Source organism: Hemiscyllium ocellatum, chromosome 11 (assembly GCF_020745735.1).
Source record: "Hemiscyllium ocellatum isolate sHemOce1 chromosome 11, sHemOce1.pat.X.cur, whole genome shotgun sequence".
NCBI lineage: Eukaryota > Metazoa > Chordata > Chondrichthyes > Orectolobiformes > Hemiscylliidae > Hemiscyllium > Hemiscyllium ocellatum.
In genome coordinates, this window is record NC_083411.1 from 64,656,643 (window position 1) to 64,681,710 (window position 25,068).

At 44.5% G+C, this 25,068-nt stretch overlaps 1 protein-coding gene across 1 annotated transcript in view; it reads right to left on the reverse strand.

Moving 5' to 3' along the window:
• LOC132820042 (sodium- and chloride-dependent neutral and basic amino acid transporter B(0+)-like) overlaps positions 1-19,219 on the reverse strand; it is a 65,536-nt gene extending 46,317 nt beyond the window's left edge. Inside the window, exons 1-3 of the mRNA XM_060831962.1 lie at positions 18,948-19,219; positions 13,215-13,323; positions 4,524-4,677 (exon numbers count right to left, since the gene is read on the reverse strand). Coding sequence (XP_060687945.1) covers positions 4,524-4,677; positions 13,215-13,323; positions 18,948-19,219 — 535 coding nt within the window. The remainder of the gene's footprint in view (positions 1-4,523; positions 4,678-13,214; positions 13,324-18,947) is intronic.
• Between the last annotated feature and the right edge of the window lie 5,849 nt (positions 19,220-25,068).

The window sequence follows — 25,068 nt, forward strand, 5'->3', positions numbered from 1 at the left end:
ACTCTACTCCAGAATCTGGTTTCCAGTATCTGCAGCCATTGTTTTTGCCCAGGGCTGCCACTATCACCTCCTCTCTGGAATTCAGCTCTTTTGTCCACGTTAGAACCAAGGCTGTAATGAGGTCAGGAGCTGAGTGGTCCTGGCGGAATCCAAACTGGGCATCACCAAGCAGGTTATTGCTGAGCAGGTGCTGCTGGATAGCATTGTTGACGACACCTTCCATCACTTCACTGATCATCGACTGATGGGGTGTAATGGGCCGGGTTGGATTTGTCCAGCTTTTTTATGGATGCAGAGCATATCTGAGCAATTTTGACAATGATGAGTGGATGCTGATGTTGTAACTAAACTCGAAGAGCTTGGCTAGAGGTGCAGCAAGTTCTGGAGCACAGACGTTCAGTACTATTGCCAGAATGATGTCAAGGCCCATAGGTTTTGCAGTATCCAGTGCATTGAACTGTATTTTGTTATCTCATGGAGTGAATCAAATTGGTTGAAGGCTGGCATCTGTAATGTTGGGGACAAGTAGAGAACATTGAGATGGATCATCCACTCAGCACTTCAGCCTTACCTTTTGCACTGATGTGTTGGGCTCTTTCATCATTGAGGATGGGGACATTTGTGGAGCCTCTTCATCCAGTGAGTTGTTTAAATGTCTACCACCATTCATGATTGGATGTGGCAGGACAGCAGAGTCTGGTTCAGACTGATTGGTTGCTTAGCTCTATCACATGCTGCTTATTGTGTTTGGCATGCAAGTAGCCCTGTTTAGTAGCTTCACTAGCTTGACACCTCATGTTTAGGTATGTCTAGTGCTGTTCCTGACTCCCCAACTTCACTGTCCATTGAACCAGGCTGATCCCCGGCTTGATGGTAATGCTTGAGTGGGAGAGATGCTGGGCCATGAGTTTGCAGATTGTGCTGAAGTATGCTTCTGTTGCTGATGATGGCCCACAGCGCCTGAAGTCTTAGTTGCTAAATCTGCTTGAAGTCTGTCCCATTTAGCTCAGTGATAGTGCAATACAACAGGATGGATGGTATTCTGAATGTGAAGGTGTAACTTCATCTCCACAAGGACTGTGCAGTATCACTCATACCAATACAGCCAGCAGATTGGTGACGATGAAGTCAAGTAAGTTTTTCCCTCCTATTGGTTCCCTCATCACCTACCACAAACCCAGTGTAGCAGCATTGAATTTCATCAGCTATTCCCTGGACCACTCTCCCAAACTGTCTAGATCCTTCTGCAGCCTCCCCACCTCCTCAGTACTACCTGCCTGTCCGCCTAACTTCGTATCATCGGCGAACTTTGCCAGAATTCTCCCTGTCCCTTCATCCAGATCATTAATATATAAAATGAACAGCTGTGGCCCCAACATTGAACCCTTCAGGACCCCGCTTGTCACCAGCTGCCATTCCGAATAAGAACCTTTTATCCCAACTCTCTGCCTTCTGTCAGACAGCCAATCCCCAACTTATGCCAGTAGCTTACCTTGAACACCAGGGGCCCTCACCTTACTCTGCAGCTTCCTGTGAGGCACCTTATCAAAGGCATTTTGGAAGTGTACATAGATGACATCCACTGGGTTTCCCTGGTCTAACCTACTTGTTACCTCTTCAAAGAATTCTAACAGGTTTGTCAGGCATGACCTTCCCTTACTAAATCCATGCTGACTTGTTCTAATCTGACCCTGCACTTCCAAGAATTTAGAAATTCCGTCCTTAACGATGGATTCTAGAATTTTACCTACAACCAAGGGTAGGCTCATCGGCCTATAATTTTCCATCTTCTGTCTTGGTCCTTTCTTGAACAAGGGAGTTACAATAGCAATTTTCCAATCATCTGGAACTTTCCTGATTCCAGTGATGTTTGAAAGATCACATTCAGCGCCTCCGCTATTTCTACAACTCAATCCTCAGTCGATTGGCGAGGATGAAGTCAAGTATGTTTTTCACTCCTGTTGGTTTCCTCACCACCTACCACAGACCCAGTGTAGCAGTGAAGTTCTTTAGGACATAACCACCTTGATCAGTAGTGCTACTGCTGAGCCAGTCTTGATGGTCAATGTTGAAATCCCCCACCTAAAGGACATGTTGTGCCCTTGCCACCCTCAATGCTTCCTCCAAGTTTGTTCAGCATTGAGGAGTACTGATTCATCAGCTGAGGGAGGATGGTATGTGATAATCAGCAGGACCTTTTTGCCCCCTTTTTAACCTGAAGCCATGAGACTTCAAGGGTCTGGCGTCAATTTTGAGGACTCCCAGGGCAACTCCCTCCTGACTGTTCACTAGCTAGATAGGATGTCAGCTGGGCAGGAGGTCAGGTTGACAGTAGAGGCCAGCGGTCAGTTCTGTCGAGGGTGTGGAGTCACAGACAGACAGGACAGGGAAGAAGGCTTTTGGCATACTGTCTTTCATCAGTCAGGGCACTGAGTATAAATGCCTGGAAGTTATGTTGCACTTGTACAGGATGTTGGTGAGGCCACATTTGGAGTGTTATGCTCAGTTTTGGTCTCCCTGCTAGAGGAAGGATGTTGTTAAACTGGGAAGAGTTCAGAAGAAATTTACAGGGATGGTGCCAGGATGCAATGGTCTGAGTTACAGGGAAAGGTTGAACAACCTAAGACTTTTTTCTTTAGAGCTGAAGAGATTGAGGAAGTTTGTTATAGAAATGTATAATATCATGATAGGCATGGATAGAGTGAATGCACTCTGTCTTTTTTTCAGAATTGGGGAATCGAGGACAGGAGGGCATCGGTTTAAGGTTAGAGGGGAAAGAATAAAGGAGACCCTGAGGGGGACGTTTTGACGCAGAGGGTGGAATGCATCTGGAATGAGCTGCCAGCAGAAGGTTGATTACATTAACAACATCTAAAGGTATTTAGACAAGTACATCGATAGGAAAAGTTTAGAAGGAAATGGCTAAGTGCAGCGAAATGGGGTTAGCATGGATGGACAGTTTGGTAGGCATGGACCAATTTGGACCAAAGGGCTTGTCTCCGTGCTGTAGGACTCTATGACTCTATGTTAATGTTGGGTTGGGTTGGGTCACATTTGACTGATGCAAGGAGTTGCTAGGTAGATGTCAACTCAGATCTGATGGATGTGGGGGTTTGGAGCAGGTCTGGACATGGCAGGGGTGTTAGATTTAATAATCTAACTTTCCTGATTAATTATTTTACTTACATTCATCAGTACCTTCTGAAATTTCCGATGTAAATAGAGACTTTTGGAGTGTTCCAAGAATCGGAGAATTGTCTAGTGGAAAATCCAGTTTCCTGGGCAATACCTTCAGAGTGTGCTAGAATGGGGATTCCACAGAATATTCATGGTGACTCATCGTCGACACCAAATAATGACTGGCCTGCGTAAAATCCTTGACTTTATATCATTATAATAAATGTCTGCTGGTTTCTCTGATAGCATGATATCCAGACTCAGTCTCTTATGTTATGGTGGATAATATATAAGCATATATATACATTACTGGAGGCAAACTAAGATCGAAATGTAGATAAGTAATAACTGTAATCCAGGAGATAATGAAGTTCATTGATAACTCACTGTGAGATGGTAAAGTAGGTACAGCAACTTTGTTTTAGCTAGCACCTTATCAATGGGTATTCCTGATAAACCGACCAAAATTATGTGTTCAATATTGTGATCCATCATGATGTCCGTATATTTCTGCTGTAAGCAAAGTCTAACAGTGATTCCACTAGCATGCTACAAAGACTGATTGAAACTTTATTCTTTTGTGTTTTCTATCCTTGTTTTAATCTTAACATCTGTTGATATTGCTGACAAGAACTTTATTATCTTAACTCCAAAGGAATCTTCCATAAAACTTGTAATGAATCAATCTATGCCTATTTAAACTGAAAATGTGGTCTACTCTGACTTGAACTAGACAAATGAAAAAGGCGCTACATGAGTTTTATTAATCTACTGTTTATTGAAAATGCTGGGAACAATCTGGGTCTTAATGACATTCTGTTGTGTTTTTAGAATTATTTCAGTTTTAGGAATTTAGCAATATAAAGTATTTAAAGGTATAAAAGTATAATGCTTTTTACTCCTGATGAGAAATGGGCCACAGATTCAAACTACAACCTGTAATGAGACAATCTGATTTGCTCAAAAGTCACTTGAATTAATTTCAACCACCACTTTGCACTTTAGTATTTAACTGTGCCATGTCCAGACTGTAACATTTCTAACCCCTGCACAATTGTTAGGATGTCAGAAAACACACAAGACCAGGCTATAGTCCAGCAGGTTTATTTGAAATCAGAAGCTTCTGGGATTCTGCTGCTTCATCAGGTGAAGGTTAAACCTGTTGGATCATAACCTGGAGTTGTTGCATTCTGACTTTGCCTACTCCAGTCAAACACCGGCACCTCCACATCAATTGTTACGATGGGAAGCACTGACAAGAGCAATATCCAAGCCAACAGTCCTTAAAGATCATTGAAATGCTCCCTCTGCATTTCTATCCCCTTAATTCAAATTCCAGACAGTACCTCCTCCATTTTTGTAAGCCAGGAAAGGGAATCTCCAGACATTGCCTAGACCCACAGCACAGCCAATCATCGAGAGCAAGTAGTCAGTCTTCGAGGACCAGTTACCTCTCTTCACATTTTCATCATTTCTGTTCACTGCTGGATTGGCAGCACTCTTGGGGCAAAGAAAGGAATTGACTAAATTAGAAAGTAGATTTTTTCAATCTAAACTTAAGCACTTAGTTCAACTCTTCCCCACTGTAAAAACATTTCTTCATTCCCCAGTTAACAGCAATCACTTAGTAGTTTGGAAACAAGATGGGTGACTGCAGTTCACAAAAGCTAAAATCCCCAAAGAATCAGCACTTCTCAGCATTTTACATGAGTGTAATTTCATGTTTTGCTAAAATACTCACTGTATCTATTGGAGAGTGTGTTTCCTGTTCATTCTGTGAGAATTCAGATAAAGCCAACTCCCTCTGGTCCATCTTCAGACAGCCATGAATACTTTCTTCGCTTGCTCAGGAGCTGGATGTAAACCTTAAGGAGCAAATCTTGCCCGAAGATGTTCTATCTTTCCAAAATTCCAGGACTGTGATTAAGAACTGTTCAGCCTTTCACCAAGTAAATGACTGGTGAGAATGACAAGATGTGTCCAAAAGGCCAAGATCTAGTTGCTCAGGTCTGGGTGATGTCCACATTTCCTGACTATTTCTGATGCAATCTCCACACTAAAAATAATAGAATTTCAGGTTTGTTTCAGAATACTCAATGTCAGAATATATCTATTTTGCATCACATATTTCTCACCAATGCTTTGAAATGAGGAGGTCACACAATATAGAGAGAGGCCATGGCATGAATCAGCGTCTGCAGCTTTCACTGTGGGGTGGCTGTTACTCTGCACTACCTCAATGTTTCCAATTGACCAGGAATCTCTCCTACTATCCCTGCCTGCCATACAATTATCAGAAAGATTCAAAGATTGACTATTGAGTGACCATTCAAATTGAGGCTGAATGCAGCGCCAATATTTTGAAGTCTTGAGATTTCAAAGGACTTTGTCAGAGTGAACCAGACACAGGGGATTTGCTGTTGGGAAAATTAAAAATCCCATTCAGTTCCCTCACAGTCAGCTGGGGCATCATGACCAGGGCCTCCAAGCCCTCCGTTTCTTCCTCTACCGATGTTCCCAACAGTACCCTTCCCTCGACACTCTCATTCGTTTGGCCAAACTGGTCCTGACACTTAACAATTTCTCCTTCGAATCCTCCCACTTCCTCCAGACCAAAGGGGTAGCCAGGGGCACCCGAATGGGCCCCAGCTATGCCTGTCTCTTTGTTGGCTACGTAGAACAGTCCATCTTCCGTAATTACACCAACACCACTCCCCACCTCCTCCTCCGCTACATTGATGGCTGCATTGGCACCACCTCGTGCTCCCGCAAGGAGGTTGAGCAATTCAACAACTTCACCAAAACATTCCACCCTGATTTTAAATTTACCTGGACCATCTCTGACACCTCCCTCCCTTCCTGGACCTCTCCATCTCCATTAATGACGACCGACTTGACACTGACATTTTTTACAAACCTACCGACTTCCACAGCTACCTGGATTACACCTCTTCCCACCCTACCTCCTGCAAAAATGCCAGCCTGTATTTCCAATTCCTCCATCTCCGCCATATCTGCTCCCATGAGGACCAGTTCCACCACAGAACACAACAGATGGCCTCCTTCCAATTTCCCTTCCCACGTGGTTAATGATGCCCTCCAACGCATCTCGTCTACACCCCTCACCTCTGCCCTCAGACCCCACCCCTCCAACTGTAACAAGGACAGAACCCCTCTGGTGTTCACCTTCCACCCTACCAACCTTTGCATAAACCAAATCATCCAATGACATTTCCGCCACCTCCAAACGGACCCCACCACCAGGGATATAGTTCTCTCCCCACCCCTTTCCGCCTTCCACAAAGACCATTTATCCGTGACTACCTGGTCAGGTCCACGCCCCCTTACAACCCATCCTCCCATGCTGGCACCTTCCCCTGCCACTGCAGGAATTGCAAAACCTGCGCCCACACCTCCTCCCTCACCTCCATCCAAGGCCCTAAAGGAGCCTTCCACATCCATCAAAGTTTTACCTGCACATCCACCAATATCATTTATTGTATCCATTGGTCCTCTCTATATTGGGAAGACTGGACATCTGCACCAATCAACCCCACTGCCCTGTGACCCAACATTTCATCTCCCCCTCCCACTCTGCCAAGGACATGGACGTCCTGGGCCTCCTTCACCGCTGCTCCCTCACCACCCGATGCTTGGAGGAAGAATGCCTCATCTTCCGCCTCGGAACACTTCAACCCCAGGGCATTAATGTGGACTTCAACAGTTTCCTCATTTCTCCTTCCCCCACCTCACCCCAGTTCCAAATTTCCAGCTCAGCACTGTCCCCATGACTTGTCCTACCAGCCTATCTTCTTTTCAATCTATCCACTCGACCCTCCTCCCTGACCTATCACCTTCAACACCTCCCCCACTCACCTATTGTACTCTATGCTACTTTCTCCCCACCTCCACCCTTCTCTCATTTATCTCTCTACCCTTCAGGCACTCTGCCTGTATTACTGATGAAGGGCTTTTGCCTGAAACATCGATTTTACTGCTCCTCAGATGCTGCCTGAACTGCTGTGCTTTTACAACACCACTAATCCAGCATCAGAAATTTCACATGGTCTGACAAATCTCTATCAACGGAATATATATGTTATATGTTTTTGGAGATATTTCCCTGGTGCCAGGATCAAGGATGTCTCAGAGAGGGTGCAAAATGTTCTCAAGGAGGAGGGGTACCAGCAAGAGGTCATTGTCCATATTGGAACCAATGACATAGGAAGGGGAAAGGTTGAGATTCTGAAGGGAGATTACAGAGAATTAGGCAGGAATTTAAAAAGGAGGTCCTCAAGAGTAGTAATATCTGCATTACTCCCAGTGCTATGAGCTAGTGAGAGCAGGAATAGGAGGATAGAGTAGATGAATGCATGGCTGAGGAGCCAGTGTATGGGAGAAGGATTCACATTTTTTTGGATCATTAGAATCTCCTTTGGGGTAGAAGTGACCTGTACAAGAAGGACGGATTGCACCTAATTTGGAAGGGGACTAATATACTGGCAGGGAAATTTGCTTGAGCTGCTCGGGAGGATTAAAACTAGTAAGGTGGGGGTTAGGGGGGTGGGACCCAGGGAGATAGTAAGGAAAGAGATCGATCTGAGATGGTACAGTTGAGAATAGGAGCAAGTCAAACAGGGCAGGCAGGGACAAGATAGGACTAATAAATTAAACAGCATTTATTTCAATGCAAGGGGCCTGACAGGGAAGACAGCTGAACTCAGGGCATGATTAGGAATGTGCGTCTGGAACATCCCAGCAATTACAGAAACATGGCTCAGGGATGAGCAGGACTGGCAGCTTAATGTTCCAGGATACAAATGCTACAGGAAGGATAGAAAGGGAGGCGAGAGAGGAGGGAGAGTGGCATTTGTGATAAGGGAGGATATTCCTGGAAATATATCCAGGGAAGTTATTTAGGTGGAACTGAGAAATAAGAAAAGGATGATTACCTTATTGGGATTGTATTATAGACCTCCTAATAGTCAGAGAGAAATTGAGAAACAAACTTGCAAGGAGATCTCAGTTTTCTGCAAAAATAATAGGGTGGCTATGGCCAGGGATCTTAACTTTCCAAACGTGGACTGGGACTGCCATAGTGTTAAGGGTTTAGATGGAGAGGAATTTGTTAAGCGCATTACAAGAACATTTTCTGATTCAGTATGTGGATGTACCTACTAGGGAAGGTGCAAAACTTGATCTACTCTTGGGAAATAAGGCAGGGCAGGTGACTGAAGTGTCAGTGGGGGAGCACTTTGGGGCCAGTGACCATAATTCTATTAGATTTAAAACTGTGATGGAAAAGGATAGATCAGATCTAAAAGTTGAATTTTTAAATTGGAAAAAGGCCAATTTTGACAGTATTAGGCAAGAACTTTCAAAAGCTGATTGGGGGTAGATGTTCGCAGGTAAAGGGACGGCTGGAAAATGGGAAGCCTTCAGAAATGAGATAATGAGAATCCAGAGAAAGTATATTCCTGTTAGGGTGAAAGGAAAGGCTGGTGGTATAGGGAATGCTGGATTACTAACGAAATTGCGGACTTGGTTAAGAAAAAGAAGGAAGCATATGTAAGGTATAGACAGGATAGATCGAGTGAATCCTAAGAAGAGTATAAAGGCAGTAGGAGTATACTTAAAAGGGAAAGCAGGAGGGTAAAAAGGGGACAGGAAATAGCTTTGGCAAATAGAATTCAGGAGAATCCAAAGGGTTTTTACAAATACATTAAGGACAAAAGGGTAACAAGGGAGAGAGGAGGGCCCCTCAAAGATCAGCAAGGCGGCCAGTGAGCCTGAAGTTGGTGGTGGGCAAGTTGTTGGAGAGAATCCTGAGGCACAGGATATACATGTATTTGGAAAGGCAAGGACTAATTAGGGATAGTCAGCATGATTTTATGCGTGGGAAATCATGTCTCACAAACTTGATTGAGTTGTTTGAAGAAGTAACAAAGAGGATTGATGAGGGTAGAATGGTAGATGTGATCTATATGAACTTCAGTATGGTGTTCGACAAAGTTCCCCATGGAAGACTGGTTAGCAAGGTCAGATCTCATGGAATACAGGGAGAACTAGCCATTTGGATATGGAACTGTTTCAAAGGTAGAAGACAGAGGGTGGTGGTGGAGGGTTGTTTTTCAGTCTGGAGGCCTATGACCAGTGGAGTGCCACAATGATCGGTGCTGGGTCCTCTACTTATTGTCATTTACATAAATGATTTGGATGCAAGCATAAGAGGTCTAGTTAGTAAGTTTGCAGATGACACCAAAATTGGAGGTGTAGTGGACAAAGAAGAAGGTTACCTCAGATTACAACAGGATCTTGACCAGATGGGCCAATGGGCTGAGAAGTGGCAGATGGAATTTAATTCAGATAAATGCGAAGTGCTGCATTTTGGGAGGCCAAATCTTAGCAGGACTTATACACTTAATGGTAAGGTCCTAGGGAGTGTTGCTGAACAAAGAGATCTTGGAGTGCAGGTTCATAGCTCCTTGAAAGTGGAGTCGCAGGTCGATAGGATAGTGAAGAAGACATTTGGTATGCCTTCCTTTATTGATCCGAGTATTGAGTACAGGAGTTGGGAGCTCATGTTGCTGCTGCACAGGACATTGATTAGGCCACTGTTGGAATATTGCATGCAATTCTGGTCTCCTTCATATCGGAAAGATGTTGTGAAACTTGAAAGGGTTCACAAAAGATTTACAAGGATGTTGCCAGGTTTGGAGGATTTGGTCTATAGGGAGAGGCTGAACAGGCTGGGGCTGTTTTCCCTGGAGCATCAGAGGCTGAGGGGTGACCTTTTAGAGATTTACAAAATTATGAGGGGCATGGATAAGATAAATAGACAAAGTCTTTTCCCTGGGGTGTGGGAGTCCAGAATTAGAGGGCATAGGTTTAGGGTGAGAGGGGAAAGATATAAAAGAGACCTAAGGGGCAACTTTTTCACACAGAGGGTGGTACATGTATGGAATGAGCTACCAGAGGAAGTGATGGAGGCTGGTACAATATTTAAAAGGCATTTGGATGGGTGTATGAATAGGAAGTGTTTGGAGGTTCGGGCGCTTGCAAGTGGGACTAGATTGGATTAGGATATCTGGTTGGCATGGACGAGTTGGACCGCAGGTTCTGTTTCTATGCTGGACATCTCTATGACTCAATGACTCTCGGTGTTCCTGCTATAATGTGCGTTTTGTCATTGCGGTTTGGCTACAATGTGATTATTTAATTATGGGTGATGTTTGGATAATGCGAAGTTTCTCTTGAGCAGATTTTCTGTAGCAATCTACAACACAATTCTCTGTAACAATTTCAATAGCACGATTTTCTGTAGTGCGGAGTTCCAGAAGAACGCAACGGCTGCATTACAGCAAAACAACCTGTATCTAGATGCATCTGCTCCAAGCTCAGCGAGGTTACTCTCGTTTTTAAAATTATTTCACAAGATGTTAGCATCTTCACATTTGTTGCCCATTCTGGATTACCCTGATAATGAGTGACCTGTTGACCCAGGAGGACCTGTTAACTAACAAAAGATAGTTAACTGTTAATCGCAATGCTGTGCAGTCACACGTAGGCCAGACCTAGCAATCATGAGAAATATTTTTTGACAATGACTCTGGTGAAGCAGGTAGGTGTCTGCAATAACTGATGGTTGTTTTATGGCATCGTTCAATTCCAGATTCTATTAATCACATGGAAACCTCACAAACCATTGTGATGAAATATGGAGATGTGGGCACCATGGTGGTTCAGTGGTTAGCACTGTTGCCTCACTCACCAGGAACTCAGGTTTGATTCCAGCCTTGGCTGACTGTCTCTGAGGAGTTTGCACATTTTCCCCGTGTCTGTGCGAGTTTTCTCTGGGTGCTCTGGTTTCCTGCAACAATCCAAGCAAGCTAGATGAATTGGCCATGCTATAAATTCCCCGTAGTGTTCAGGGATGTATAGGCTAGGTGCATGAGTCAGGGGTAAATATAGGATAAATGGGTAGGGGAATGGGTCTGGTTGGGTTACTCTTTGGAGATTCGATGTGGACTTGTTGGGCCAAAGGGCCTGTTTCCATACTGTATGGATGCTACGATTCTATGGCTCACAGCTTTTGGCAGTGTTGGGTACTTGTTTCCCTGATAATAGGAATAACCAGACAGGGAACTGCACAATGCCTTCGTGAATGCCTTTATTGCAGAAGTATGGCGTTAATGGTACATAGCAAGGTGATGCAAAGCACATCTGTCTGTGTTTTGCTCACATTCTTATACATTATTTCTTCATTCTATGCTCTCCCTTTACCCAATCCTCAGCCTCCACTTACTCTGAGTACTTCTAACCAATCACATCTTACATGTCCAATCACAAAATGTTTCTCTATGTCCTGTGATTATCTGCTAAGTTAAGCATGACCAAAATTTACTCATCAACACAACTTGTTCTGATTGTGATTGCCAGATGTTTCCTTTACAGGGTACTCGATATTTTGTTTGTCAACTGTACTGTTATAGTTAGCAACTGAGGGAATTTAAAATTCTCATAAAGTTATAGAGCACGGAAACAGACCCTTTGATCCAACTCATCCATGCTAACTATGTTTCCCAAACTAAACTAGTTCCACTTGCCTGCGTTTGGCCCTTTTGATTCCAATCACATTGTACATTATGAATCATTACCCATATGCAGCAGTCAGTATTCACTTCTTCTGATGTCGTAACTTGGGAGGGTTAAGGGCACGAGTAAAACAACATTTGATACATACATATAAAGCAAGAATAACAACAAGAAAGATGTTAATCTCCTGGAGGATAGATGTTTCAAGTGATCCTGACCAGTTATAGCCCAATTCTATATGGTACTTGAAAGGAGTTGTCTAAGTTTGTCGACCTCCTTGTGAATATGAGCAGTTGAATTTATGATCTCCTCAGAATTGGCCAGAATGTAGGTACAACACTCTTTTCCTACGTGGGCACAGGTCCGTCCTTTCTCAGATAGTAGCCAATCCAGGGCCATTTTGTAATTTTGTAATGTTCTTGTTCGAATAGCAACCATTTCTACATTACTCTTATCAAGGGCTTGGGAGGTGTCATGAACTACTTGTTCCAATATGGAATAGAGTAATTGAATCTCAGAAAAGGATTTATATGCAGCATATGGCCAATACCAAAGGTCAAAGAACTTGTCTATCTTAGAGTTGCAACGTTTATGGAGGATAAGGGATGAAAGGTAGAGTATGACACATAAAAGGGACTAAAAAAGCTAAATAAACAGAAACCAGATCATGACAGAGGTAACCACGTGGTAAGCATTATGTCCGCAAACAAAAAAAAGTACCATTGCACAGGATAAACTGAGTTATATAGTTCGGGAGCCAGGTGTGGTCAAAAGTTTCTGCTGATGTGAGATAATAAATTTAAGTTTAAATGGAAGACAAGCATCAGATGTGCCATTAAAATATTAGGTACAATTACTCTGACCTGCAAACCAACCCTTCGGCTTAAATCAAGTGCGACAAATAGAACATAACGGTTTTCCCACCATTGATGTATTAGTGATGGTGATACGGACGGTATTAAATTGAGGTTGATTCCAGCATTCAAATGCCGAAGAACTGTACCCTGTCAATTCCCACATACCTCTGGTGCCATTAATTTCCACCCAATATATCCCTTTCTCTGTGGAAGATGTGGCAGCCATGTGGGATTCGTTCTGGAGAGTGACCCATTCAGCCACTGCAGATACATTAAAAGGCATGGGTCTAAGGGGATACCGTCCTTTGAATGTATGGGAATATGAGAGCAAACCCAGCACTGGAGACATTCGTATGTCCAGGATAAACATAAGACATGCACAAAAAAGTATTCGCATACAACTTGTGCCTGACAGTGCATGTTCATGTGACCCAAGAGATCAAAACAATTACGAGTTCCAAAAATAAAAACTTTGTCACAATGGGGCAGGGGTGTTAGCCCTTTTGACATGTGATGCATGAATCCAAGCCTTCCTGCCCTGCATATTCATGGCTGAAGGTGATAGGAGAAGAACTTGATACCGACCTTCCCACTTGGCACCCAACGGTTCTTTGTGTATTTTCTTAACGTAGACCCACTTGCCGGGAATGATGTCGTGAACACCTTTAGGGGAATCTCCTCAAGCTGCTGACACCTGTTGGGAAGCAAAATGAACAGAATCGGTTAGATCCTGAAATACTTTAACAATTAATCACTCAATAGTTGACAATCTGCTGTTCTAAGATCAATTGTATCAGGTAAAGACATGAGTCTACCAGTTATCACCTCAGAAGGGCTCATACCTGTGGTTTAATTAGGGATAGCTCAAATGCTACATCATACCAGAGGCAGAGCTTGAGGCCAAGGCAATCCTTCCTGATGATAGTTAGCCGAGTGTTGGTTCAGAATCCGATTTGTGTGTTCCACCTGTCGCAGTGACTGAGGGTGATTAGGCCAATGCAATTCCCACTTAATACTCAGCAGTCTCTACACTTCCTGGCACAATGCATCTACAAATTGAGTCTCTTGGTCCAAATCTATACAACTTGGGAGTCCCCATCGGGGAATGTATTCCTTACAGAGGGCTGTAGTGGTATGATTGGACGTGGCTTGCCAAGTGGGAGATGCTTCCACCCAGCTTGACAATTTGTTAAGAGTGACTCAAACCTCGAAATATCCTTGACATTTTGGTCGGGATATCTAAGAAGATGTTGGAAGAGCCCAGCAGGTGCCAGAGGTCTCAATTGTGCAATCACTGTGGTTGGTCCAGGATTATTTTTGCATGTTGCGCAACGATTTGCCACAAATAGCGTATGTTACTTGAATCCTGTTCCTCACTAACTCTTTTAGAGCCTTGCCATCATCTGTAATGGAAACAAATGTCCCCACCAATAAATTTTCTGTGCCAGAAATGTCATTAGTATTCGTGGTGTTCTTTTTATTTTTTCCCTTTCTTTTGTTTTTTTTAACCCCCACACTACCGCCTAACTGCGGTAGTGCTTATTTTTTCCCCTGCACCCATGGTGTGTGTATGCAATTGTGAGACACAGTAAGAGACACAAGTTGCACAAATCTTTATTTAATTTCCACCACCAGGAAGAAAGGAAACACCCAAATGGCCTGTGACAAGCAGTGCCCTTCACATCAAAGGGCAATGCTGTGTGATCAAACAGTGAAGGGGAGGGCAGGGACTAAATCAAAATAGAGTTGGAGGGGGAAATGATGCACCCCACTCCCTGCGGCGCCCACCTCTCCCTGAACAACTCCAGGGTGTTGGTGGACACCGCGTGCTCCTTCTTCAAGGACACCCGGGCCCTAACGTAACCGCGGAATAGGGGCAGGCAGTCGGCCCTAACGACCCCCTCCACGGCCCGTTGCCTGGACCTGTTTATGGCCAGTTTGGCCAGGCCCAGGAGCAGACCCACGAGGAGGTCTTCAGACCTGCCCTCCCTCCTCCGCACCGGGTGTCCGAAGATCAGGAGCGTGGGACTGAAGTGCAACCAAAAGCAGAGGAGGAGGTTTTTCAGAAAATCAAAAAGGGAGTTCAAACGCCCACACCCAATATACACATGGTCCACGGACTCCACAGCGCCACAGAACAAACAGTTGGGCTGGGAATCCATGAACCACCGCAAACTGCGGTTGCAGGGGATTGCTGCATGCAGCACCCTCCACCCCAGATCCCCGAGAGAAAGGGGGAGGACTCCCGCGTAGAGGGCCCTCCACTGGGGATCCCCACCGTCCGGTGGCAAATGGGCACGCCAGGGCGTGTCCGGACGGTGGATGATGGAGAAGAGGTGGACGGTGTGCAGCAGCAGTCGATACAAGGCCCGCCTTTTCACCCCCTGAAAAGAAACAAAATTAAAATTCCGGAGGTGGCTCAGGTTGTGGGGCACAGGCTCCCGCGGGAAGTACGGGACCTTGGGGCCACGGTGAAATTCCGTCCGGGCTGGGGTGAGCGCGGACGGGATCCCACTGCACACCTGAGCATCCTCCAACTGGTGCACTACGTCGGGCCCGAGCAACGCCGTTTTAAGGCGTCGGATGACGGTGGCCACGTACCGGACATCTACCGCTGCCCTGCTCGCTATGTTTGCGGCAATGTCCAGCCCAGGCCCCCGGCACCCAGCACGTCCCCGACCCTGGTCACCCTCGTCGCCACGGCCCTCCCCTCCGACAGCCACTCGAATCCGCAAGCACGGAGGTGCGGATTCCTGAGCAACTGCTCCCTGACGACAGCCGCTACTTCTGCTGGTGGGTAGGCGCGGCGCGATTCGACCATGTTCCAGACAGTGATCAGGTCCTAGTAAAAGACAGGCAGCACCTTGAGGGCGACCTCCAAACCGTCACGGTCGACGAACAGGAGCTGCGTGTCGTAGTTGAGGTTACGCACCTGGCGGAAAAAATAAGTCGCCAGGGCGCACCACCTAGGAAGGAGGCTCGACGTAAAGGTATCGCTGCAAGGTCTGAAGGAGGAAGGTCGCGACCTGGGTGCGGACGCACACCAGCGACTGACTGCCCTCCTCAATAGGGAGACTCAGAACCTGCGCAGCGACCCAGTGCATCTTTTTGTCCCAGAAGAAGTTGACCAACGTTCTCTGGATGTCAGCGACAAAGCCAGGAGGAGGGACCAAAGTGACCAGCCGGTACCACAGCATGGCGGCCACCAGCTGGTTTATGACTAGCACTCGGCTCCTGTAAGATAGCACTCAGAGCAGTCCTGTCCAGCGGCCTAGGCGAGCCGAGACTTTGGCCTCCAGCTCCTAGTATTCGTGGTGTTACCGGTTTATTGGTCTCTCTGCCTTCAAACACCATTAACCACACACTTCAATGCATGCCCACTTTTCTTCCCATGAACACTGTCCCTTCATTGTCTTTAAATCTTGTCACTTGCGACTAAAGTCTGCAATTTAGTTATTACTGTCTCTTGTCAGCCATTACCTTCAGAGGCTGCCTTTCTAGCAGCTTCAAAAACAGTGAGAATTCCATGGGATTTTCTTTATTATGGACTTTACAGTTTAAAATGCAGACTTCTTGTGGTAATTGTACGGCATTTCGGAGATTATGAGCTTCACCCCCAATTCTAATTGGGGTTCCTGCAGCTAAGAGCACTTTGCTGTGCTGAAGTGCTCGCTGACAGACCTCCTTGGGCTATGACTTCATGCAGGCTAGTAACAGCCCAGCTGGCGTTCTGAGTACCATTCTCAACAAACAAAGATATGTCTATGAAGATAACTCAATCTGGATTCTGCAAGGGTTCCTTAGCCACCCGAGCTGCTGCAGAATTTCCGCACAATCATGTTCGCCTTTGACCTAATCAGTCTCTTCCCCTCCTCCTCCTCCCCACCCTCCCAACTCTCCCCCCAACCCCCCACCCCTCCACCAATTGGTTCTGCGGGGTTGGGAGCAAAATTGGACTGAACTGGCGGCAACAAGGTGGAGGTTGGGAGCTTCCAAGAGGGTGGGAGGCCTGATTCATAGACAACATGGCAAGGACTGTGTGAGGGCACTTCACAATCAGTTTCTGATTCAATACAGGATGCTGTGGCTATTAGCACCTTGGAGGTACCTTTCGTAGCTCTCAAACGGCTACCCCATCCCAGCGCCACTGGGTCCAACCGAGCATAACACAATAGTAGCTAATGGGCCAATGTCTGTCACTGTTTTCCTGGGGCAGTACAGCTTTCATATAACTGTCCTTTTCATGGACATGAAGAGTGAAAAGGTCTCCTGTTATTTGAGATACCCAAAGCTGAGGCTGAGCACACAGCAGATTTTAATTTTTGGAAGGCAGAATGCTACTTTGGGGTCAGTCTGCTTGGATTCACTCTTTTCTTTCAGGAGATCATTCAGTGGCGGAGCTAGATGTGCGCAACTACCAATCCAGTTTCACTTGAAATTACAATGACCTAGAAAAGATCTGAATTCCCGAATAGTAGTGGGTTATTTGGCTGTTCAAGTAACGGCTGTCCAGTCCTGCCTTATTTCATGTTTTCCTGCTGAAATGTTTTGTCCCAGGTATTCTACCTCTTCTTGGGCGAGTTGCACCTTCTTCAGGTTTGCCTTAAAGAGTACAAACGATCAAGGAGAATGCTTAAAACTGCCCTATGCTGTTCCTTAGTCTGGAATGCTATTTGAATATCACCCATATACTGAATCATTGTGGATGTTATCAGAGGCAATTCCCACAAATGATCTTGCAAGGCCATGTGGAATATAGTAGGGCGACTGTGAAAGCTCTGCAGTAGATGCATCCAGATATACTGTCGTTGTTGGCTGGGAAAAGCAAACCATGGTTGTCCCTCACAGGCCAAAGGAACGGACCCAAATCCGTTGGCCATGTCTATCACTGAAAAATATTTGTATTTGGGTGAAAGAGAATTAAAAATGGCACAGGGATCTGCAACCAAGGGTGCTTTTTGGTCAATGCATTGGGTCACTTTCCGGTAATCTACTGTCAGATGTGAAGTTCAGTCTGTCTTTTTAACCAGATGAACTATGGACTTCTACTGGTATACCTTGTTGCTCTAATCATTTGATTACAGGTAAAACATCAGCAATGGAGACAAAACTAATGGAGTATTGTTTAGTACATGCTGGGAGAACTCCAGTAAAAGTGGGTCATCTTTAACAGGTCGCAGTCATTTTTGTCCTTTGCCCAAATGGGATGATTCTGCCATTCTTCCTGTTTGAGATGTCGTATTGACCAAATAACATTAGATTAGATTACTTACAGAGTGGAAATAGGCCCTTCGGCCCAACAAATCCACACCGACCCGCCGAAGCGCAACCCACCCATACAATTACGTCTTACATAACACTACGGGCAATTTAGCATAACCAATTCACCTGACCTGCACATCTTTGGACTGTGGGAGGAAACCGGAGCATCCGGAGAAAACCCACGCAGACACGGGGAGAACGTGCAAACTCCACACAGTCGCCTGAGGCGGGAATTGAACCCGGGTCTCTGGCGCTGTGAGGCAGCAGTGCTAACCACTGTGCCACCATGCCGCCCACTAACATGGCCATTCTCAAAGTGTAACAGCAAATGTATTGAGTTAAAACATCTATCGCTAATAGGGCCTGTGGTATGGGTCTAACCCATACAGATGTAAAAATCTCGTTGGCTTCAATCTTATTGGCAGAGGCTTAGTTTTCTCAAGTCTTAGTTCTTTCCCCCCTACTCCTACAGCAGTTCTCCGCTATCCCTCCAAAGGTAAATTATGTCCATCAATTAAGGGTAAACATGTTAGTTCTGCACTAATGTCAAAAAAGGCAGTCAACTTTCCTATCACCCACCCCATCAAAATATAGCAGCTATCCAAATGGTTCTCGATGGCCGTGAAAATAATGGGCTCAAAGATGGTGATGGGTTGCTCTAGTTTGTTATTAATGAGTTCTTTTACCTGAAGTTCAGTACAGCGCTGGAGCTGTTCTAATAACATAAGATGCTCGTTCAAGGACAACCTCTCCCATCCAGACTCTTTCTTATCCAGTTTGTGGCCCTGTTTTGTCAGTATTTCCCTTTTCTAAGTTGCACCTTTTAGCCAAATCACCCTCTTTTCCACAACTGTCGCACTTCCCTGGGTTTTTCTCAGTGTTAGGAGCTTCTATGGTCTGCATGGCTCTGAGCTTCAATTCTATATTTGCCCCCAGACGATTAGCTTCCTCTATTACTTCACCACAAGTGGGTGAGCTTTTATCCAAATCATGACATTGTACTTTTAACATCTTAGCTAGTTCAAACTGTAAGGCTGCTCCGAATGCAGCCTTTACTCGGACCAAATTTCGTCCTCTTTCTCTGGATTGTTATTAGGAGCTAGACCAGGAAGCTTGATCCAGACATCAACAAATCTTTCTGCAAAGTTTTTAACATCTTCACTTCCATTCTGTTGACATGCAGGTTTTTTACTCCAGTCAGTTTTAGATGGTCCAAATGTTTGCAGCCAATTGTGGATTGCCTGCCAACTGTGATTTAAAGTCTGTTCTTCCTGTCCCATGTGGTTGTTAACCCTGCAGTACAATGTTTGTCCTGCATTGTTCCCCATTGTGGCAGACAAGATTAGAACTCCATCCATAGACTGTCAGGCAGATATTTTCTTGAGTTTTTCTAATCCTTTCCATGTGTTCATACCTCCCCTCTTCAGGTGTGGCAATTCTTTGGGCCTACTTTCAACTAGTTTGTCTCATGGATTAAAATTGGATAAATTTATATCTAATCCCAAACCTCTCCCTCAATCTTTACTTTTCTTCCCTTCTGTCGTTTCCTCCATACAGGCCTCAGAACAACAGGGGGTGCCTCTTATCTTCTGAACTGATGGATGTGTCAGAACTTCCCTCAGGGCAGTGGGCACCACTGATAGTACGAATCTTATCTGGGCCATCACCTGGAGGGGCTGGTTGAGGCAAGGGTTTTGGATACAATGAGGCAATCACGTAGGGAGGAGGTGACGTGTGTGACGTAGTTTTAATTGTTCTAATTCCTTTTGAGTTTGTGATAATTCTTTCTCTGTGGTTTTTAATTCCTCTCAAACAGGTTTTATTTCCTCTCTTAGACTATGAATTTCTCTATCATAATTCAATTTTTCAATTATTTCTTGTCTCTATCTGAGTTGTTGTGTTACACAGAGTGACCAGCAATTTTTTTTTCTTATTTTTATATGGGTAGTCTTTCCCCAGACCCATTTAATATCATCCAGGGACCACTGCCCATGGAGGGTCCATACTTTAGACAAATTTTAGTCAGAGTCGTAGGATGGTTAAGTTGTTGTTCAATATGTTCCCTTAATTTCTACAAGACTTCATCCACAACAATGTCAGGTGGTGCCTGACCACCTTTAACTTTGGTAGGTAGTTCAAATTTAGACATTATCCCTGGATTTCAGGTTAGATTTGAACCAAAATAGACTCTCTAAGAGTCATAGACAATGGCTCTCCTTTTTCTGTCCTATGTCTCAGATCGAAACTGTCTAGTAGTTTCAGATCGCGTCAGACAGGGAAAATCTCAGACCACCACTTCCCCGCTTTGGATGTTTATTACATGAAGAGTCCTTACCTCTCGGTGACGATTAGATTGAAATGATTTTCAAAACCTCTTCCCCTTTATCCTTTTGCGATCCTGCTGACTACGCCTAGTTGTTGGGTACTCATGTCCCCGATAGTAGGAATAACCAGGCAGGGATCTACACGATGTTTTCTTGAAATCTTTATTGCAGAAGCATGGTGTTAATGGTACATAGCAAGGTGATGCAAAGCAGATCTATCTGTATTTGCCTCACATTCTTATACTTTATTTTTCCATTCTATGCTCTCTTGTTTACCCAATCCTTAGTGTCCACTTATCATCCCATTTACTTCTAACCAATCACATTTTACATGTCCAACCACAAGACGTTTCTCGTTATTCTGTAGTTATCTGTTAAGCTAGGCATGACCAAAACTTGCTCATCAACATCACTTGCTCCTACCGTAATTGCCAGATGTTTCCTTTAAGGATAATTCACTTGCAACCAGTTTCATGCCTGCGGCTAATGTTTGAATTCCGATTGTCTCAACACAATAATGTCTTTCCTTTACCCTTCTCAGACTTACCCACATGAACTCTGTTGTATCCCACACAGGGGCTCCCCAATTTCAGAATGTTGGACTTACAAATGCGAGTAATTATGAACATGATCCTGTACTGATTTTCAAGTTTGAAGACCTGACATTTCTTACACTTATGAATGGCTGCTTCCCATTGTCCTGAATTGTGCTAATGACATGTAAACAAATTGACCTGGGAGCTGCCTGTATATTCCTCTCTTACCATGTCTGTGCTTTTTGATATGCCATTAATTATCGCAATTGATCCCTTGACACCACTAGATAGTTTGACACCCTTTGCATAAATATTGGCCCCAGTGCAGTTCAGACTATCCCAATGGTACAGCTGCACCTTTCCCTAGTGCAAATGGCGCACAGATCAGAGTGCATTTCTCCCACACCAGGCTTTCAGCAGTATACTTGTCTTCCTCATTGGATTTGGCCTATGCTAATTTACAGGCGAGTTAGGTAATCATCCAAAGGTTATAATCTTCAAATTCTGTAATTTGCTGTTACCTACACAGACCACTACCACTGGACCCTCCCCCTATCTTTGAAAATAGCTTTTCAACTCTGAGTAGATATCTGAAACCCTGGTACAATGGCAGGCAAAATAGCCACCTAATACTGAAGATTTGTGCTCCAGAATTTGCCGCTCCCCTAGCCAAGCTGTTCCAGTACAGTTACACTGGCATCTACCCAACAATGTGAAAAATTGTCTGGAAATAAAATGCAGGACAAACCCAGACAGTCCAGTTATTGCCCCATCAGTCTCCTCTTGTTCATCAGTATAGTGATGGAAGGTGTCATCAACAGTATTATTAACAGCACCTGCTCAGCAATAGCCTGCTCAGTGACGCCCAGTTTGGATTCCACCAGGGCCACTCAGCTCCTGACCTCATTACAGCCTTGGTTTAAACATTGAAAAAAAAACTGAATTCCAGAGGTGAGGGGAGAGTGACAGGCCTTGACATCAAAATTGTAGCTAACTGAGTGTGGCATCAAGGATCAGAAACAAAACTGGAATCAATGGGAATCCAGGGGCAAATTCTTAGGTGGTTAGAGTCAAACCTGACACATAGGAAGGTGGTCATGGTTGTTGGAGGTCAGTCATCTCAGCTCCAGGACACTTATGCACGAGTTCCTCAGGGTAGTGCCCTAGGCCCAACCATCTTCAGCTGCTTCATCAATGACCTTCCCTCCATCATAAGGTCAGAGGTGGGGATGTTCGATGATAATTGCACAATGTTGAGCACCATTTGCAACTCCTCAGATACTGAAGCAGTCCATGTTTAAATTTAAGAAGATCTTGACAATATCTACGTTTGGGCTGACAAGTGGCAAGTAACATTGACCACCTCCACTAAAAGTCATTCTAAATACCACCCCTTGACAGTCAATGGCGTTACCATTACCAAATCCCCCACTGTCATCATCCTGGGGGTTATCATTGACCAGAAACTTAACTGAACTTACCATATAAAAAACATTGGCTACAAGAGCAGGTCAGAGACAAGGGATACTGCAGCGAGTAACCCTGACTTCCCAAAGACTGTCCAATATCTACAAGGCACAAGTCAGGAATGTGATGGAATACTCCCCACTTGCCTGGATGAGTGCAGCTCCAACAACACTCAAGAAGCTTGACACCTTCCAGGATAAAGCAGCCCACTGATTGGTATTACAGTCACAACCATCCACTCTCTGCACCAACGATGCTCAGGAGCAGCAGTTTTTACGATCTACAAGAACTATTGCAGAAATTCATTGAAGATCCTTAGACAGCACCTTTCAAACCCACTATCAGTTTCATCTCAAAGAACAAGGGCAACACCACCACCTTCAAGATCTCCTCCAAGCCATTTACTCTCCAGTTTTGGAAATATATTGCCATTCCTTCACTGTCACTGGATCAAAATCCTGGAATTCCCTCCCTAAAGGCATTGTGGGTCAACCCACAGCAGGTGGACTGCAGCAGTTCAAGAAGGCAGCTCACCACCACCTTCTCAAGAACAACTTGGGATGGGCTATAAATGTTGGCCCAGCTAGCGACACCCACATATCCCACAAATGAATAAAAAGAAGTGAGATAACGAGAGTTCAGAGTTCCTGTTAGAGTAAAAAGTAAGGCTGGTAGCATTAGAGAACAATAGATGAATAAAGATATTGAGGTTCTAGTCAAGAAAAAAAGAATCATATGTCTGATAGAGACAACTTGGTTTAAATAAACTTCTTGAGCAATATAAAGAGGGTAGGGGCATTCTTAAGATGGAGATCAGGAAAGCAAAGAGCAGAAATGAGATAGCTTTGGCAAATAAGGTTAAGGATAATCCAAAGAGATTCCACAGGTTTATTGGGAGAACTAGGAAGGGTCATGAAAAAGCTTTAGTGGGTAAGGTTAAGGATAATCCTAAAGCGTTCTACACTTATGTGAGGAACAAGAGGATGGCCAAATTGAGGGTCAGGCCGATCAGGGATAGTGAAGGGAACTTGAAGGGTCTTAATGAATACTTTGCTTCAGTAGTCACTACTGGGAGGGAACTTGATGTTTCAGAGGACAGCATGAAACAGATTGATATGCTAGAATAGGTTGATGTTAGGAAGGAAGATGTGCAGAAAATTTTGAAAAACATAAGGATAGATAAATCCCCTGGTCCAGACAGGATAATTCTTAGGTTACTACAGTAAGTGAGGGAAGAGATTGCTGCACCTTTGCTGATGATTTGCCACTGGAATTGTAGCAGGTGATTAGAGGGTGGAAAATACTTGTTTGAGAAAGGGAAAAAGGATAATCCTTGGAATTATGTCAGTGGTGGGCAAATGCTGGGAGAGAGGATTTATGATTATTTGATTGATTGATTGTAGTTTGATTAGAGACAGTCAGCATGGCTTTGTGAGGGGCAGGTCATGCCTCACAAACTTATTGAATTCTTTGAGGATGTGATAAAACACATTGATGAAGGTAGAGCAGTGGATGTGGTATACATGAATTTTAGCAAGGTGTTTGATAATGTTCCACACAGTAGGCTCATTCAGAAAGTAAGGTGGCATGAGATACAGGGAAATCTGGCTGTCTGGATATAAATTGGCTGGCCCATAGAAGACAGAGGGTGGTGATAGATGGTAAGTATTTAGCCTGGAGCTTGGTGACCAATGGTGTTCTGCAGGGATCTGTTCTAGGACTCCTGCTCTTTGTGGTTTTTATAAATGACTTGGATGATATGAAAGTTGGTAGAGTTGTGGATAGTGTGGAGGGTTGTTGTGGGTTGCATTGGAACATTGATAGAATGCAGAACTGGGCTGATGGAGTTCAACCTGGAAAAGTGTGAAGTGATTCACTTTGGTGTACCATGCGTCTTTTTCCTAGGGATGAATTTCTGTTGTGTTTCCAGAAACTCCTGCCATCGCTGTTCCACTGTCTTTCCTGCTAGGCTCCTCTCCCAGTCGATTCTACCCAGCTCCTCCCTCAAACCTCTGTAGCTGCCTTTATTGGGCTATAACTTCAACAGATGAACCAACATGTAGCAATAACTTCAACAGATGAACCAACATCTAGCTGAAGAAATTCCTCCTCATCTTAATTTTCAAAGGTCATCCCTTCACTACGAGGAAGCATCTTCTCTACATCCACTCTATCCAGGTTTTCAGTATACCGTAAGTTTCAATGAAGTACCCCTCATCTTTCTAAGCTTCATCGATACTGACCCAGAGTCCTCTACCACTCCTCATATGTCAAGCCCTTTGTCCCCAGGATCATTCTTGTGAACCACTCATGTGAAATAACCCATTAATGTGTTGGATCTTTAGTTTGACCATATCAATAACCAATCAAAATTTAAGTGGCATTAGTAGCTGATGCACAGATTTGCCAGTCAATAAAATGAGACCACCGTGGAGATTTCTCACTAAAAGAGGCTGTCAAGTTTGAAAGCTTTTGAAGACAGAAACTGCTGAGCTGTTTCTCTGTCTGTGACAGTGCGCTGCACTCCCAGAACTGTACCTGAGAGCCAAGTTAAATATATTGTTGGATATAATTTCAGTCATCTCAAAAAAAAAGACCTTAGATTATGTACAAGATCCATAGCAAGTATGACACCCTACTGCCCTCTACTACCCTCGAGGTAATTAGGGATGGACAATGAATACTGGTCTGGCCAGTGATGTATCCCTTGAATAAATATGCAAACAAAAACCTCATTTCAATCTGAACTGCCCTGCTATAAAGCAGCACTGCAGAATGGGAGCTTGTACATGTCCAATTGGGATCTCTGATGAGGAACAGGAGGGATACCAATAGCAACAGCACAAGGAC